This window comes from Dioscorea cayenensis, chromosome 10 (genome assembly GCF_009730915.1).
Source record: "Dioscorea cayenensis subsp. rotundata cultivar TDr96_F1 chromosome 10, TDr96_F1_v2_PseudoChromosome.rev07_lg8_w22 25.fasta, whole genome shotgun sequence".
NCBI lineage: Eukaryota > Viridiplantae > Streptophyta > Magnoliopsida > Dioscoreales > Dioscoreaceae > Dioscorea > Dioscorea cayenensis.
Window position 1 is genome coordinate 14,384,314 of NC_052480.1, and position 18,006 is coordinate 14,402,319.

At 38.0% G+C, this 18,006-nt stretch overlaps 1 protein-coding gene across 1 annotated transcript; it reads left to right on the forward strand.

The window, feature by feature from the left end:
- The first annotated feature begins 10,821 nt into the window (after window positions 1–10,821).
- Window positions 10,822–17,788, forward strand: LOC120270310 (probable bifunctional methylthioribulose-1-phosphate dehydratase/enolase-phosphatase E1 1). The gene is made up of 5 exons (XM_039277322.1): window positions 10,822–10,970; window positions 11,041–11,081; window positions 12,057–12,239; window positions 12,516–12,671; window positions 17,768–17,788. Exons 1-5 carry the CDS (start codon window positions 10,853–10,855, stop codon window positions 17,786–17,788), a joined length of 519 nt encoding a protein of 172 aa, XP_039133256.1. The 5' UTR covers window positions 10,822–10,852.
- The last annotated feature ends 218 nt before the right edge of the window (window positions 17,789–18,006 follow it).

An 18,006-nucleotide genomic window follows, 5' to 3' on the forward strand; every position in this document is an offset into this window, starting at 1 on the left:
GACACCTAAGTCAATGATGTCAAAGAGCTATAAAAGGGGATTATTTTTCATCTAGGTATGAGAGAGAGAGAGAGAGAGAGAACTAACCAGAGAATTCACCAATTATATTATTAGGATTACTTATTGATATTACTTCTTTACCCACATTACCCACACATTGTAATATATAAACAATGCTCATCAATATACAATAATCTTCTTCCTCTACATGGTACCAAAGCCCTAAAGGGTAACACCAACTCATTTACGATACTCACGCCGCTTGCCGGCCTAACTCCGTCCAAACCTCATCCTCCGACACCAGCAACCTCATCAACGACACCGAGGTCACTATCATTAACCAACATCTGGCCATTTTCTCCTTGTCTTTCTCTTATCTCAAGATCCGATCATCTCCTCCTAGATCCGGGCATCTCCAGGTGAGATCCGGCCTCATTCTTGAGTTTTCCCTCAAGATTCGGCCATCTCTTCATAGATCCGGCCATCCTATTTCTTGTCTTTCCCAAGTGAGATCCGACCATCCCCAAGCAAGATCCAGTAATCCTTTCGGTCGCTTTCAACCTCCGCCACCGGTAGCCATAGGGTTTGTAGGGTTTAAGTTCTACTTCCTCTAAAAAAAACCAAAAAAAACCAAAAGAAAAAACCATAAAAAATTCTTTATTCTATTTTATTCAAGTATTTGTTTGTCTTTTCTTGTCTCTTTTTTCCTTATTTTTCAAAATATTTAAGTCTTTATATATTATGTTCTTGTACTTTAGTGTACCTTATTAAATATTGTACTATCATCATGTCTAATACTCAAACACATAGTGTTTCTGCTATTATTTCTTCAACTTCTCCTATCCTCTCCCCTTCATAGAATCAACAACCTTCACTCATTGCCATCAATGTCAGTGCTCAGGCTTCTTTCAAACTTACTTCTACAAATTATACTCCATGGCGTGCTCAATTTCACTCTTTGTTGATTGGGTACGATCTGTTAGGCTTTGTTGATGGCACATATCCATGTCCATCTACTACTGTGACAAGTTCTGATTCCACTTCACCTGTACTTAATCCAGCCTTTGCACTTTGGATTCATCAAGACCAATTGCTTCTGAATGCCATCATCGGATCAGTCTCTCCTACTTTAGACCCATTTATTGCATCCTCTTCCTCTGAACATGATGCTTGGAAAATCTTGGAAAAAACTTATGCCTCCCCATCTCGTGGTCATATCATGGAACTTCGCAGTCTTCTTGCTAACCACTCACAGGGCATTCAGACGATCACTGCCTATGCAGGACATCAAAACTTGTATTGACTCCCTCATTCTTATGAACAAGCAGGTTGACTTTGATGATCTCTCTATCCGCATTCTCAATGGACTTGGCCTTGAATACTCTACTCTGTCTCATGCTCTTCAAGTTTGAGATTCACCTCTTGAGTTCGAGAAACTGTTTGACATCCTGCTCAACTATGAAGCACAACTATGGCATCTGACTCCTCCACCGATTGCTCCTGCCACAACTTTCACTACTTCTACCAGGCCATCACACCCTAAACCTTCACTGTCTGGATTCCAACATCGACCCTCTCATACTCTTTGACCTCAGCTCCATGGGTCTTCGCCACCAGGTATGACTTCATCATTTCGCTCACCAGTGCAGTGGGGGACTTGTCCACCTACTACATCATTTGGGTCTACATCAAGGAGATATCTTGGTAAGTGTCAGATATGTGGCACCGTTGGTCACTCTGCTCGCCAATGTTCATTTATACCACAGTCTATATGGGCTTCTCTACCTCTTACTCCCAGTAGCCCGCCAATGCAGTATCAACCACAAGCAAACACAGCTACCTATTATTCGCTCGTTCTTTCATCCCACTGGGTACTTGACTCTGGTGCTTCACACCATATCACCAACAATCTCAGCACTCTCTTTTTGCATTCTCCTTATTCTGGTTCTGACAATGTCAGTCTTGGTGATGGTTGACAGGGCTCCCCGCAAGTGCACGGAGTTGTCGAAGTAATAAATCCCAGGTGAGTGGGGTATCGTATCCACAGGGAAAAGGAAATAAAAAAATACTTAATTTGCTTCTTAACTATATGAAAGATGAATAGTGATATGTGTGACAAGATTCAATTCTCAAAAGTAAAACAACCCGGAAGAGAGCAAAAGTAAAGGAGAAGGTAAGGCAATCGATAAAGATGGGGTACTTGGGTATTGATCCACCTAGGAAAATCGTTTCAAGTGCAAGAACTCTCTATTATGCTTCCTAACTAATGCAATGGTGAGTCAGGGACATCCTTTAATGCATGGCCCCGAATCTAGGGTTAACCAAACCTAATCCTCTACATGTCCCGGAGGAGAGGTTGAACAACCTCTCAACCTCGCACTCGTAAGAAGGATTGCATTAAGCTCTGGGGATTCCAAGTGATAAATCTCTTCCTAATTGTAGACCTAACCCTTGGTCCAGAAGAAAGGTCTCTAACCACAATTAAGCCCTAGATGCTAAAATCACCTCAACGCTTCACTTCGTTGCACTCGCAACTAAGCCCCAGCGGAGGGTAATCCCTTAGCTCATTTGTTCTATTATGGCCGCAAAGAACTCGAGGAACGGAGGTAGAATCTATCACACCGGAGGGGAAAGGGGACGCTCCTGTACCTCTCGACTCACCCTCTCAACCCTCTCCAATCAAGCTTTGTCTAACTCTCGTGGTGTGTCACTCACTCACAAGGGTTACCACATGAACTCTCAACCCTAGTGTCACTCTAAGGGAGTATTCAGACAATCAAACATTCAAGATTGGAACTCACAATAACATCAATTAATTGAAAGCATAATAAAAAGATTAAATGACATTAATACATCCTAGGGTTCACAAATACCCAAGTACCCACTAGGGGTTTAGCTCTCCATGGAGCACAATACAAACGATAATGAAATCAAATGTGAAAGAAAACAATCCATAGGAAAACCCCCTTGATAGTCGTGGCGATGGTCTTGTGGAGAGTCCTCTACTCATCACAAGATCCCCTTGTCCGGTATAAGATACACCTTGCCGAATCAATCCGACGGAGATTCCCTTACCAACCTTCTTCCAAAGAGATGAAGATGTCAGATCCGTAGAACCTCTCCAAATCCCTAGCCAATACCTCTCAAAACCCTAGCCGAAGCCCTCTCCCAAGTTGGGAAAAAGATGGAGAAAAGAATGTTGAAATTGGGGCTGAAATCGGCCTTAAATAGGGTTGGAATCGGGATTCCACATGCCCCTGTGGATATTCCACACGGGCCTATGGAATTAACGCATGGGCGTGTGGAATTTCCACACACCCGTATGGCTCCTCTGTTTTGCTCCTTCTTCGGGCGGCTGTAAATAGTACTTGCTATAGTGATTTACTACATCGATTGCTACAGTATGCTGCTACAGTACCGTCCCGAAATACTCCCAAATCCATGCTTTCATCAAGATAACATAAACGGGTACACGTTGACATCGTAGATCGTCTTGGTTCTTCAATAAATGGTCACGTTGGTGGAGATCTTGCTAAATATGCACAAGCCGGAATACTAGGATGTAACTGCCTTCGTGCCCCTCCGAATCATTGCCTTAGCTCGAATACAAGGAGGTTGGCACACATTCTAGCATTCTAAACCCGACCCATGTCTCCGCGTTTGAGCCTTCTCAAGATCTCCTCCTAATAATGCGTAAAACGATCTACAATGGCTTCTTTCACAAATAATCGACCTCACAACCCAACCTGCATAAAAGTACATAAATACACACGTATTAGCGCTAAAACCTGACAAAAGTAATGCTCATCATAAGGAAAGAACGCTTCGCATTCTTATCGCACAAGCACTTATCAATGGTATATATCTTTCCATCGCTCACTCTGGCACTATATATTTACCCATCTATTCTGCCGCACTTATTTTGGATAAAGTTTTGCATATTCCCGCTATGTCTATGAATCTACTCTCAGTATCTACCTTGTGTGCTACTAATGATGTGACTGTTGCATTTTTTGATGATTGCTTTCAGGCGTAGGACCATCACAAGGGGACAATTATGGTCACGGGTCAACGCCATGATGGCGTTTATCTCTGGCCCAATTCCTCCTCTCACTCATCCACCAATCAGTGTTCAGCCTTGTCATCTGTCATGTCATCCTCTTCCCTTTTGCAATGGCATAACCATTTGGGGCATCCTTCAGTTAAAGTTCTTAAGAAAATGTTGTCTTCATTTAATGTTTCTTTTTCTCCATATGCTTTTCAAAACTTCTTTTGTTATTCTTGTAATATTAATAATAGTCATAAGGTTCCCTTTGCTTCGTCTTCCATTACCTCTTCTTCTCCCTTTGATGTTATTTATTTTAATGTTTGGACTTCACCTGTTCTTTCTGTTGATGGCTATAAATACTATGTTATTTTTTTGGATCACTTTACTAAATATATTTGGTTTTATCCCCTCCGAAACAAATCTGATGTTTACTTTGTTTTTATTACCTTTAAAGCTCTTGTTGAAAATTATTTCTCTTCCACTATCAAAACCTTGTTTACAGACAATGGAGGAAAATATATTGCTCTTTGCTCATTCCTTTCCATTAGTGACGTCACTCATCTCACTACTCTACCACATACACCTGAACATAATGGCTAATTTGAATGCCGTCACCGCCATATTGTTGAAACCAGCCTTGCACTCTTACATCGTGTCTCTCTCCCACCAACCTTCTGGTCTTATACTTTTGCCACTGCTATATATCTCATTAATCGCATGCCCAAGGAAAACCTCTCCTTTTTGTCTCCCTTCCAAAAGCTCTTCAACAAACAAGTGTTATCCACCAACTTTTGAATCTTTGGTTGTCTTTGTTTTCCATGGTTACATCCTTACAGTTCTCATAAACTCTCTCCCAAGTCTTATTCGTGTCTATTTCTTGGTTATTCTCTCACTCAGAGTGCTTTTCTATGCTTTGATCTTTCTGATCATCGTGTTTTTGTTTCTAGACATGTTCAATTTGTTGAATATGAGCTCCCCTATCCATCTTACCAATCCTTGTCCTACTCCACCCTAGACTCCCTACTAAATGCTACCTCATAGATACCCGTACCACCATTGTCTTTGTCTAACTGTTTAGTACCAAGTAATCCGACACTTCCTTCTCCAGTCACATTACAAGTAGCACCAGTCCCAAATGCTGAGTGTGCCTTGTTTGATGCTTCATCAGCACCATCACTGCTCCTCTAGTTTCTGATACACCCCTTGCATGTGTGTACCGCAAGTACATGGGTTATTGAAATAATAAAGTACCCCGATGAGTGGGTAGTCGTATCCACAGTGAATAGTGCTTAGAAACACAAGTGTTGCTATTTAACTATAGTGAAAACGATTGAAAAGTTGTGTGAACAATATCAATGCAAATGAAAATAAAGAAAAGAAAAGAAAGCGCAATAGGAATAAGGAGAGGTAATCGATAGAAAGATGGGGCACGCGGACATTGCTCACCCTAAGACTATTGTTTCAAGTGTAAGACTAATCATTATACCTCCTAACTGATGTTTATTGAGTCGTGGAGATCCAAAGACACACGGTCCCAAACCTTAGGTCAACAATGACTAACCCTTATACTATACCCTGGCGGAAAGAAATACTCTCGTCGCCTCACACTGTGTAGGGTTCCTTGAAGCTCTAGGGTTTCTAAGTGATAAACCCTATTCCCAAATATAAATCTAACCCTTTGGTCCAGGCGAAAGACCCCTAGTCACAATTAAGCCCTAGCTAGGAATGGGATCCCCGTCCCTATCCCCGTTCTCCATGGGGTGGGGATTCCCCTGTTTAAAATTCCCCGTGGGGAAAAAATCCCCCCCCCTTCCCCCGCCCGCGCTCACTCCCCGATCCCCGCCCCGCCCAAAACATTGATTCAAAAATTATAATCAAAAGCCATAAAAAATTTCATTTGGGTAATACTTAAACACTAATCAACCAAAGTTTTTTTTCTACAACATACACATCATATATATAAAATAAAAATTCACACAAAATATTTCTCCTAACAAGTCATAATATAATGTATGATGAAACAACACATTAAGGTACAAATTAAGTAATACAAATAACATGAAGTTTAAAACTAAATTAAAATTACAAATAAATATTTATTGATTATATATAATATTATATTAACGTTGAAATAATCTTTAATAAATACACTAAAAATTTCTAATATATTTTTTTTTGTTGAGGAATCGCCGCGGGGCACGGGGATCTCGTGCCCCGCGGGGATTCCCCACGGGGTTCCCCACGGGGAGCGGGGTGGGGAGAGCATTCCCCGCCCCCGGCCCGCCACGCTAGGGGGTGAAGAATTTTTCACCACTCCTCGCACCAGCGGGGGGTTTGTTTCGCGGAATCCCCGCCCCACTTACATCTCTAGCCCCAACACTAAGGATTATATATAATATTATATTAATGTTGAAATAATCTTTAATAAATACACTAAAAATTTCTAATATATTTTTTTTGTTGAGGAATCGCCGCGGGGCAGGGGGATCTCGTGTCCCCCGGGGATTCCCCACGGGGAGTAGGGCGGGGAGAGCATTCCCCGCCCCCGCCCTGCCCCGCTAGGCGGGGAGGAATTTTTCCCCACTCCTCGCCCCGATGGGAATGTTTCGGGGAATCCCTGCCCCACTTGCATCTCTAGGCCCAACACTAAGGATTACTTCACCAATTCACTCTGTTGCTTACGCAACTAAGCCCCAATGGAGTTTGTCTCTTAGCAGTTCACTCTATCATTACCACAAAAAACTCTTGGAATGTGGAGGTAGGATAAACCACATCATAAGGGAAAGGGAACGTTCAGCTACTTCTCGACCCACCCTCTCGACCCTCTTCAACCTTGCTTTATCTAACCCTAATGGAGAGTCACTCTTCCACAATGATTACCAAGATAAATTCTCAACCTTAGTGTCACTTTGAGGAAAAATCAACTCAACAAGCATTCAAGATTGAAACTTAAATAAAACATCAATTAAAGAAGCATAATGAAAGTCAATGAAACAAAATCATCCTAGGGTTTACAAGTCCAAGCACCCACTAAGGGTTTAACTCTCCATGTAGCAATATACAATCAACAATGAAATCGAATGTTAAAGCATGCAATCCATAGATAAAACCCCTTATAGTCTGTATCGATGGTCTTGTGGAGCTGTCTCGTCTTCTCCAAGAGTTCCAGAACGGAATATCGCTGTATTTATAGGGGCTGGAATTGGGTATCCACACGGGTGTGTGGAATATCCACACGGGCGTGTGGAATATCCACACGGTGGTGTGGATTTCCAGAACTTGTTTTCTGTGAGCTGTGAACAGTAACTAGTACAGTAATTTTGCTGCAATGATTGTCTTGTATAGATGGGAAAAGGATTCTTCAAAAGGTCTCAAATCGCTGTATTTATAGTGGCTGGAATTGGGTATCCACACGGGCGTGTGGAATATCCACACGGTGGTGTGGATTTCCAGAACTTGTTTTCTGTGAGTTGTGAACAGTAACTAGTACAGTAATTTTGCTACAATGATTTGCTACAGTGCTTTTGCCAAAATACTCCCGAATCCACTCTTTTCATCGAACATGAATGGGCATACATACATGCGGTAGATCGCGTTGCGTCTTCAATGAAACCACATTGACGAAGATCTTGCTAGTATTGTACAAGTAGGAACACATGAGTGTGATTGCCTTTGTGCCCCTCCACTTTGTGTATTCACTTGAGCACAATGGAGGCTAGCACACACCCACATGTCTTTGAACACAACTTGTGTCTTCACGTTTGTTCAATCCAAGAACTTCATCAACAAATGCATCCACGATCTACTTTTGGTTCCTTTCTTACACAATTGTCTCCACAACCTTAATGCACAAAAGAACACATATACACACGAATAAGCGATAAAATCTGAGAAAAGTGATGCTCAATGTAAGAAAAGAATACTTTGTATTACTTATACACAAGAACTTATCAGTTTCTCCCACTCTTGACATCTCTAACTTGGAGCCTAAAGCTTCTTTTTGTGGAAATTCTCATCCTATGATCACCAGACTCAAGAATTCCATTGAGAAGCCTAATCCTAAGAATGGTCTTTCTACTGCAGTTTCTTGTGACACTGAGCCTTTTACTGTCTCCCAAGCACTGTAGAATCCATTGTAGGTACAGGCCATGCATGCTCTTCTTCGGAATCACACTTGGGACCTTGTTTCTACAGATCCAAAACACAATATTGTTGGCAACAAGTGGGTTTTTTTGCATTAAACATCATCCTGATGGCTCTATTGATAAATACAAGACTCGACTAGTTGCAAAAGGATTTCATCAGCGTCCTGGCATCGATTTTCATGAGTCCTTCAGTCCAGTTATCAATCCTGTTACCATCCATACAGTTTTCTCTATCGCTTTACACTATCAGTGCCTTCTTAAATAACTGGATATCCATAATGCCTTTCTTAATGGGCATCTTACTGAAGAGGTGTTTATGCAACAAATACAAGGTATGATTGATCCCCAGTTCTCTCACCATGTCTGTCACCTATGCAAAGCTCTCTATGGCCTTAAACACGCTCCGCGTGAGTGGTATAATGAACTCACATGCTTTCTTCAAAATCTTTGTTTTGTTGCCTCTCGGGCTGATACCTCACTATTCATTCTCATCCAAAATCATAACATAATCTATTTTATGATCTATGTGGATGATCTTATTATTACAGGCAGTGATTTACCCTTGGTCGACCACATCATTCATCAGTTGAATGCCAAGTTTTGTATAAAAGATCTTGGCACTCTTAGCTTCTTTTGTGGTATTGAAGTTCTCCCAACTTCTACTGGCTTACTTCTTACTCAACACAAGTATCTTATTGATCTCCTTCCTCGACATAACATGCTTGATTCCAAACCAGCTTCTACACCTATTGCTATTGGTGCCTCATTATCCATATATGATGGATCTCCAGCTACTGATCCCACTCGTTTTCAACAGATCATTGGTGGTCTTCAATATCTTCTCATGACTCACCCTGATATTTCCTATGCTGTGAATAAACTCTCTCAGTTCATGCATGCCCATCTGAAACTCATTGGGGGTGCTGTTAAGCGTCTTCTTCGCTATCTTAATGGTACTCCAAATCTTGTTATTCGCTTGTCCTCTGACACACCTCTTACACTTCATGGTTACTCAGATTCTTACTGGGTTGGTGATCCTAACGACCGTACCTCTACTGGAGCTTATGTTATGTTCCTTGGTGCCAATCTCGTTTCTTTGAGTTCCACCAAACAACACACCGTTGCCCTCTCTTCTACTGAAGCTGAGTATCGTGCTATTGATGCTGCTATTGCTGCTATCTACGCATATTCGATCCTTACTTACTGAGCTTCAGAATCCTGTGTTACATGTGCCTACTATCTACGCATATAATCTTGGAGCTATTTACTTGTGTGCTAATCCAATCTTCCACACTCGGATGAAACATTTAGCCGTTGATTATCACTTTGTTCATGATCTTATTCAGTCTTGAACACTTCGCATTGTTCATGTCTCTTCTGCTGATCAGCTATGCTCTCACCAAGCCTCTTACACTGCCTAAACTGACTATGTGTTGTAACAAGATTGGCGTTACAGCAAATACACCATCTTGAGGGGGTGTATTAAGATTACTTACAAATATTACTTCTTTACCCACATTACCCACACATTGTAATATATAAACAATGCTCATCAATATACAATCAATCTTCTTCCTCTACATATATATCTTGAGATTTTGCTTCTTTTTGTTTCTTTCTCTTTTCATTGATTTCTCACCTCTTTCAAGAGAATCAATCCTTGTCTGAATTAAAAATTACAACGTCCTCAGAGTTAAGGGCCGATCTTAATGTCTCGGTATTTTGTTTGTAAGGAAATAGTAAACTGGGGAGATACAACATACTGATAGCATATAAGGTGTGTAGGTAACAAACAACAAAGTTGAGCACCTCATTCTCGAAGAGATGGGAACATACTTCATATCCTCCAATATTCTCTCTTTTCTAAGTTGTTTACTGAGGTATGATTATGGAGAGAGAGATTTTCACATCAACATAAAAAGGATACACGCCATTTTAAAATCATATAAAATTTAAATAAGAATTTTTATAAAATCTACACGCCTTTAAAATTAGGTAAATTCTATATTAATCTTTAAAATATAATAATTTTTTGTATACTCACAAAGCAAAAAAATTTGTTTAGATATTCTTCAAGTTAACTAATTCAATTTAAAATTAATAATATAATTATGTTTTATTATTAAAAACTCAAAAACATAAATGCATGTCATATTAAGTTCATTTTATTATATAGAGAATATATTTAATAATTTTATCAAATTTACATTACAATAATCAACTTATTTTGCATAGGAGCAAAATTGAGAGTGTTTTTATTTTATTATATTTTTATAAAATAAACAGATCAGTGCAATGGTTTAGATATGAAGATTTATGAAAATAAAACTAAATTAAATCTTATACTTGATTAAAAAAAAAGTTAAATTGAATTGATTAAAGTACAATTTCAATTTGAACTATCTCAATTCCATGGTGGTCGATTTATACATTCTAAAGTGAATATTGTGCATGCTAAAATATAAAATATCTTAGGGTTTTTTATTATTTTTTTTTATAAATATCTTAAAGACCAAAGACCAAAAAAAAATTCAAAAAGTTTAATTTGTAATTATTTGATATAACAAGGACATAAGTGCAAAAGTTCCTCCATTCAGACTTCAGAGCAATGCTGTTTATCTTCAGAACGAAACAATGGAGATAAAGAGATTAGAGAACAATGGCGTCTATGGTGGCCAATGGAGGGGTGAGCTTCACGCTTGTTTCCTCTCAAGCTTACTTTGAGAGAATGGCGATGAAGGAGATACGTTCCCTGGTCCATCTCCAACACGATCAAGGTATATTCCTTCTTTTTCTTTACCTTTTTTTTTGGTGTATTTGATTATTAATTTTGTGGTCACAATTCAGTGATGCAAAATGGAAGGATGAAGGAAATGAATGTCTTCAAGGTATATTTTATGGTTCTGATTGTATGATTTTCAAGAAATGGGGAGGTTTAGATGTTTTCTTTTATTGAGATGTGGAGGATTTGCGCACTATTTTTAGTATTTGTATTTGTGACGCATGAAAGATGGAATTTTGAACCGCTTGTTTAACATTTTAGGATGTCTAATACAGAATGCTGAAAAAATAAGAAAGGAAACAATGTAGATTTATAAATTCTAGACATTTCATAGGGAGCAACTGGAAGGATCTTTATTGTATCTTATGCTTAAGAATGAAATTAAAGCAGTTAATAAGATCAAAGGGTCTGTAAGAAGAGATTTTGATCATGTATCCTTCAATCTGTTGGTGGTGAAATTTTTGGAAGGATGTGTAGAGAATTCTAATCTGTGAGAAGCATAGTTGTATATCCTGAAATTATATATCATTGAAATCGGCCAGTTTCTTATTTATTGTCATTTGTGTGTATGTATATTTTTCACAGCCTTTTGGATTAGTGCCAAGACATGGTTTTCTCCTAACCACTCGCGGATTTTTTGTGAAGTATTCGTTGCTGGAATTTTGATCCTTTGTTCCTTTCTCATCAAAGAAATAGGATGCTTCTCTTTCTTTTGACTTTTTTCAATTTACATCATAATGATCTTTCCTGAGAGCTTGCGACAAGAAAGAACACTAATGCTACAAGTAGATTTGCTGTTGTCAAACTACTGTCTAATAGTAAACAAATATATGTTTTTCTTGATTTGTATTGATTTGAGCGGAAAAGGATCTTAATTGTTTATTTAGGAATATTTATTTGGTCATTATGCTTAACTATAATATTCTAGCAAAAGTGTCTTGATGTACATGTGACTGCTTCATTTACACTTCTATTTTGCACCATTATCTGCTTATTGTGTTCTACTGCATCATCTTTCATTAGTTAGTTATAAAAATCTAAATGGTAAATATTTTTGTAATGAATGCAACTTTTTTACCAGGCTGGTTGCTATCAAAATTTTTTTAATGCTTCAATCAAGAAACATCAGTTGGTTGCCAACTGGACTAGTCCTGATCTTGATCTTGTGAAGTATAAAAGAGTATTTCGCCATGGTGGCAGGTGTCGGAATTCAACTGTGATGGCAGAACTACAAAATGACAATCTTATTAGCAAACCTACCAGAGTAGGTTCTATTTTCATTTTTCTGTCCTCTTGAATTGCATGTTAATATGGTTGCATTTTGTGTGTCTGCGTGTGTGTGTGTGTGTGTGTGTGTGTGTGTGTGCAGACATACTTGCGTGCTGTTCAAATTAAATATGGAGATATACATATGCTTTATATTTGATCCTATGTGTGAATGGTGTGCTTTTTGTCATGCATCAAGTTAGGGATTCTGCTCAAGGTACTGCTTTCTTTTCTGATATTTCATCTTATTTGTCTTTTGTGGATTTATTTGCAGCACTGCATTGTTCTTGACATTGAAGGAACTACAACCCCAATATCATTTGTTACAGATGTTCTTTTTCCTTATGCTCGTGATAATGTGCAGAAACATTTAATGTTAACATACGGCAGCCAGGAAACCAAGGATGATATAAATCTGTTGCGTGCCCAAGTAAGAATTCAATTCCTTCCTTTTTTTTTACCTACAAATAATATGGCCTCAACTACCCATAAGATCATGTCAAGAAAGCTTTCATTTAGGGTTGCTAGACACAGATATAAGTGTTGAATATCTTAGTGACAAAGACTATCCAACATGTAAATTATTAAAATCTGGGCACATGGACATGGCAGATATATATACACACATGTGTATACTCATGTATATATTTTATATATATTGCCCATTGTTAGTTCACTGGGGATAAATATTGACAATCGAAAGATGTCGTTTTTAATCCCACTTAAGAATGCATTACATATCCAAAAAAAAAAAAATCACATCTTAGTACATTCCGCAATTTTCTGATAGCAAATTATATAAGTTCATGGAATACCTTTAACCTTACTGTAGGAGTCCACAAACTACATTTATTAGAAAAAGGAAAAAAAGAAAGAAAGAAAGAAAACACTAAATTTCCTAGGATAAATATCGATATATTCAATTTCTTTTTTCTTTGAGCCACCAATGTCTCACTTGGTTGCCTCCAAAAGGAAATCATTAAGCAACAAGGTATTTAGCTCAAGTGTTGTTCCTCCACCAATTTAGAGTCATCACCATGAACACCCTACATCTTACAAGGACCTTCATCATGATAAGTCTCTCTTTGCTAGAGAGAGGGTTCAAATTAGAATGACGATATACCAAATCATCTGCTTCTGTTGATGTAACTTTGTCATTTTGATACTTGAGAGTTGAGATTATTCCACAAATGCTTCAATTTCTTTCAACTCAAGAAGATGAATCCAGTTGGCCAATAGCCTATAAGAAGTTTATTCAGTCTACCATTTAGAGTAAACTATAACTAGATAATAATAGTTTACCAAGTATTAAATAACAGTTACCTAAATGCAGTCCTTGCAAATAATGGAACATTGATGTTTTGTTTACACTAAGAAGTCTTAACTTGGAATGCTTCTTACTACACAATGGAATTTTGAAGGAAGGAAACTGTAGATGATGAGATTAATTCCATTCTTTTCAACAACATATGGATTCTTACTACTATTCCTCCTTGGAATAAGCCACTAGATTACAAATGGGTGTTAAGGAAGAGGTTTAGCCTGATGGATCTATTGAGATGTTCAAGCCCAGACTAGTAGCTAAGGCTTCATGCAAAAGGAAGGATTAGACTATTTTTTATTCTATTACCCTGTTGTTGGTGTAACTACCATCATAACTTTCTTTGATTTTGCTTCCATCTTTAGTCTTGAAATCCATTAGACGGATGTATAAGTTTTTATTTGAATGGTAATTTGGAGGAAGAGATTTACATAGAATAACTCAAAGGCTTTATTGCCCTTGGACTTGAGCATGAGGCTTGCAAACTTAAGAAAGCCTTTTTTGGACTGAAACAAGTCCCTAAATAGTGGCATGCTAAGTTTGCTCCACCATGATTTCCTGTGGTTTTGTTGTGAAAAACTTTGATAGACTGTATCACAAGGATGTGGATGATAAAATTTTTTTTGCTTGTATGTTGATGATTTGCTTATATTTGCACCTAAGATGTACTTAATTGATAATGTCAAGAGATTCTTGTTTAGTAAATGTGAAAAACCTAAGAAAATATGATTCTTATCAAGCTTGCTAGATCAGTCTTTAGCATTACATAATCTCAATCTCATTACATTGAGAAAGTGTTGGAGAAATATGGATGTCATGATTGCAGACGTTCTGCCACACTTTTTAATTCTAATGCACACCTTAAGAAGAACAAAGTTAACCTATTTGACGAAGCTAGGTATTAGTTAGAAGGTGGAATTTAGGATTTGGTTAGCTTTTCTCTGTTGAGATTTTGTGCCAGAATTTAAAACCTCTCTGCCAGTGTCTATTTATATCTTGTAATTTTGCATATTATATGATAAAAAAAATAAAGGAAAGTATTACAAGTTCTCTTTCTCCACTTCTTTAATTTTTGGGATGGTATCAAGGAGATGGTGAAAACAACTATAGTAGGTCAACCAGGCTTGACATACTTGGAAGGAGATTGTTGACATCGCTTCCACAATCATGCTAACAATCAAATTTGATTTCTCACGCTCTTCAATGACCAAAATTCTTCAATTGGCTGCTTACAAGTTGAATGGAAAGAATTATGTGACATGTTTGAAGATGTTAAAATTTGTAATCCATGGGAAAAAAATGGACACTTGACTAGTGAACTGAAAATATCAGCAGAAGATGATTCCATGTTTATAGCATGGCAATCAGAGAGTTTCATGGTGATTGTGTGGCTTATAAATTTGATGGATTTTGCAATTGGAAGATTGTGATCTGACAACCTATTGCAACGAGATGCAAACATTGTGCGTGAACCTAACCTCTACCGTGACACTAAATGGGAATGCTTCACTAGCAGTGCAAGGTACCTCAGGAAAGAAGAAAATGACCTAGTCTGCATGTTTCCTACCCGAGAAAACCAAGAAACTTAGATAGGGTGAAAAGTCAGATTTTAGGTCAAAAACCCTACCTAATATGTGAGATTTTTTCTCAGAGGTATGGCAAGAAGAGGCAAGGTGAAATATCATGATGAGAAAACCAGATGTCAAACTCTAATCAAGAACTAGAAAGTTTGCCATTATTGTCTTGAGATCCGAAACTTGATGCAGATGAATGCTACAGAACCGTGGTGTGATCATTGCAAGAAGCCTGGGCATATGCATAAAACATGCTAGAAGTTGCATGATAGGCCTTTATTTGGAAAAAAGGGTGAGAATCAAGCATTTCAATTAAAGATCAAGGGCAACAATTCCCCAAAGAGTTTTTATTTACCAAGGAACAAATAGAACCCTTGGCAAACTCCTTCAGTCCTCAAATGTGTCTGTGAAATCCTTACTGTTATGTTCCTTAGTCTACAAAGATAATTACCTTCATGCTGTCCTTGTTAGTGTTATTCTTCCAATAGCAAATGGGTCTCTATATGCTATTGCTAGGAAAGGTTCAATCATTTTCTCACTTTCTATCATTCTTCATAATATTCTCCATGTTCCCAACTAGCTATGTAATCTCTCATCAATAAGCAAACTTGTCCACGATCTTGGTTGTCGTACTCAGATTTCTTCACCTTCTTAGGAGTTTCAAGACTTGCTCTTGGTGTCATCTAGGTGGGCTTTATGTTTTTTAAGATGGATTTAACTTGGATGTGAAAACTCCAACTACTTGTTTCAATTCTATTTCTGCTTCTAGTAAGAGTGATATCATGTTGTGCCATTTAGGTTAGGACATATAATTTTCACTGTCTAAAGTTTCTGTTCCCAAAGTTGTTTAAAAAACATCTTTCTTTAATTTGAAACTCGCAAATTGGCAAAGCATCATAGTATGTCTTTTCCTTTGCAAAAAATGGCATTTTACATCAAAGCTCCTGTGTTGACACACCCTATTGGAATAGAGTTCTAGAAAAATAAAAGTCATCTTCTTAAAGTTGCTAGGGCCTTGTTATTTACAACTAAGGTACCTAACTATCTTTAGGGTGAAACTATTCTCATAGTTACATTTTTAATTAACCAGATGCCATCTCGAGTAATAAATTTTCAAACTCCTGTAAATATTTTCAAAAGTTGTTTCGTTACATCCCAGTTGATATCTGATATCCCTTTTAAAATTTTTTTGTTATATTGCTTTTCCTCTCATCCATGGGAATTATTGTTGGAATTGAGCGTAAAAATGTGTTTTTATTGGATATTCCTTAAACAAAAAGGGTATAAATGTTTTGAACCTATTTCTCAAAAGCTAAGCAACAATGGATGCGACATGGAAACACAAACATTTCTTTAAGTCTCATCTTCAAAGGGAAGATTGGGAAATAAGCGATGGTTTCAAAGAAATGGTTTTCCAAATTGAGCATACAATACTTGGTTTATAGTCCATCTGAGAGAATTTTTCCTATCACCACAAACAAAAGGAATGGTGAAGAGTGAAGACAACGTGACACTCAGAGAAATGGAACAAGATATCTCAGGAAAAGAAAATTTGGAAAGAATTTCCTCGATTCCATTATAAGATTGTGATTCGGGACCAAAATTGAGTGCGAAGTCAAGTAGAAAGGATGAGTGTATGTGCCTTTGCGAGGAAAATATTTTTAGAGATGATAGAAGAAGGCCTCTTGTTGAAAGCAGGCCAAGAGATGCTGACCCTAAGATTGATGAGTGAGATTCAACCAAAAGTAAAATCTCTTCTATTTCTTGGTCACGAGGACTCTGGGTAAAGGTAAATCTGTTGATCTCTTAGAAATCCTGATTGCTCTAAAGGGAAAGGGAGGTCATTCATGTACAAATCACATCTTACATAGAAATTATCACCTTTTGTTTTATGCTTTCATCTCAAATTACCTTGTACACATTCCCAGAAATGTGCAAGATGCTTTAGGTGATCTAGTATGTATATTAGCTATTTTGAGACAATGAAGGCTTGTGACAAACATGAGACTTGGGATGTGGCAGATCTACTAGAAGTAAGAAAATTATAGGATGCAAATGGGTGCTTACTGCCAAATTACCTAGCTTTCGAGGATGGACCTAGAAATGTACAAGGCACAACTGGTAGCAAAAGAATCCACACACAGAGTTATGGTATAGATTCACTTTGAGATATTTAGGCATGCAGCTAAACTCAACACAATCAAGTACTTCTATTGAATGCCACAAACCTAGACTAGCCACCACAACAATTAGATGTCATGAATACATTCTTGAATGGAGATTTTAAAAAGGAAAATTAGCCATGGAATCTTCACTTCAGTTTGATAAAAGGTATGGCTGTAACTTATGCAAACTGAAAAGGCCTTATACGGTCTTCAACAATCACCTAGAAGTGCGGTTTGACAAATTTTCTTCCATCATCCAAAGTGGCAATCGATGGGCATTAGACTGATGTTTATACATCGCAAGTGTATCCCCCGATGAGCATTAGACTGATGTTTATATTTTTGTATTGCTCTGGTATCCTAATTCCTAAGTAAAAGATGGAGCTTCCTTTATGTCCATGTTGCATTGTGAATGGAGCAAAATGAATAGTTTCCTACAATGATTTATGATGTTTTCATCTTTCAGTGTGACACTGGTAGCTTTTAGACAATGCGTAACTCAGTGTGCTTTCGTTCAGTTGTGTGCTGACAGTTTGCTTATTAGGGTTGCTTGTAGCGTCCGTCGTAGCCGTAATTACCATGTCGTGTCGTCAAATCCTGCTTTGGCCATGCAATGATCATTCAAATGGGCGCTTCTTGTAAGGATGGCTCTTTTGCTAGGTGACTTTGTATTATGTCGCATCTGCGTCAATGACGTCGTCGGTG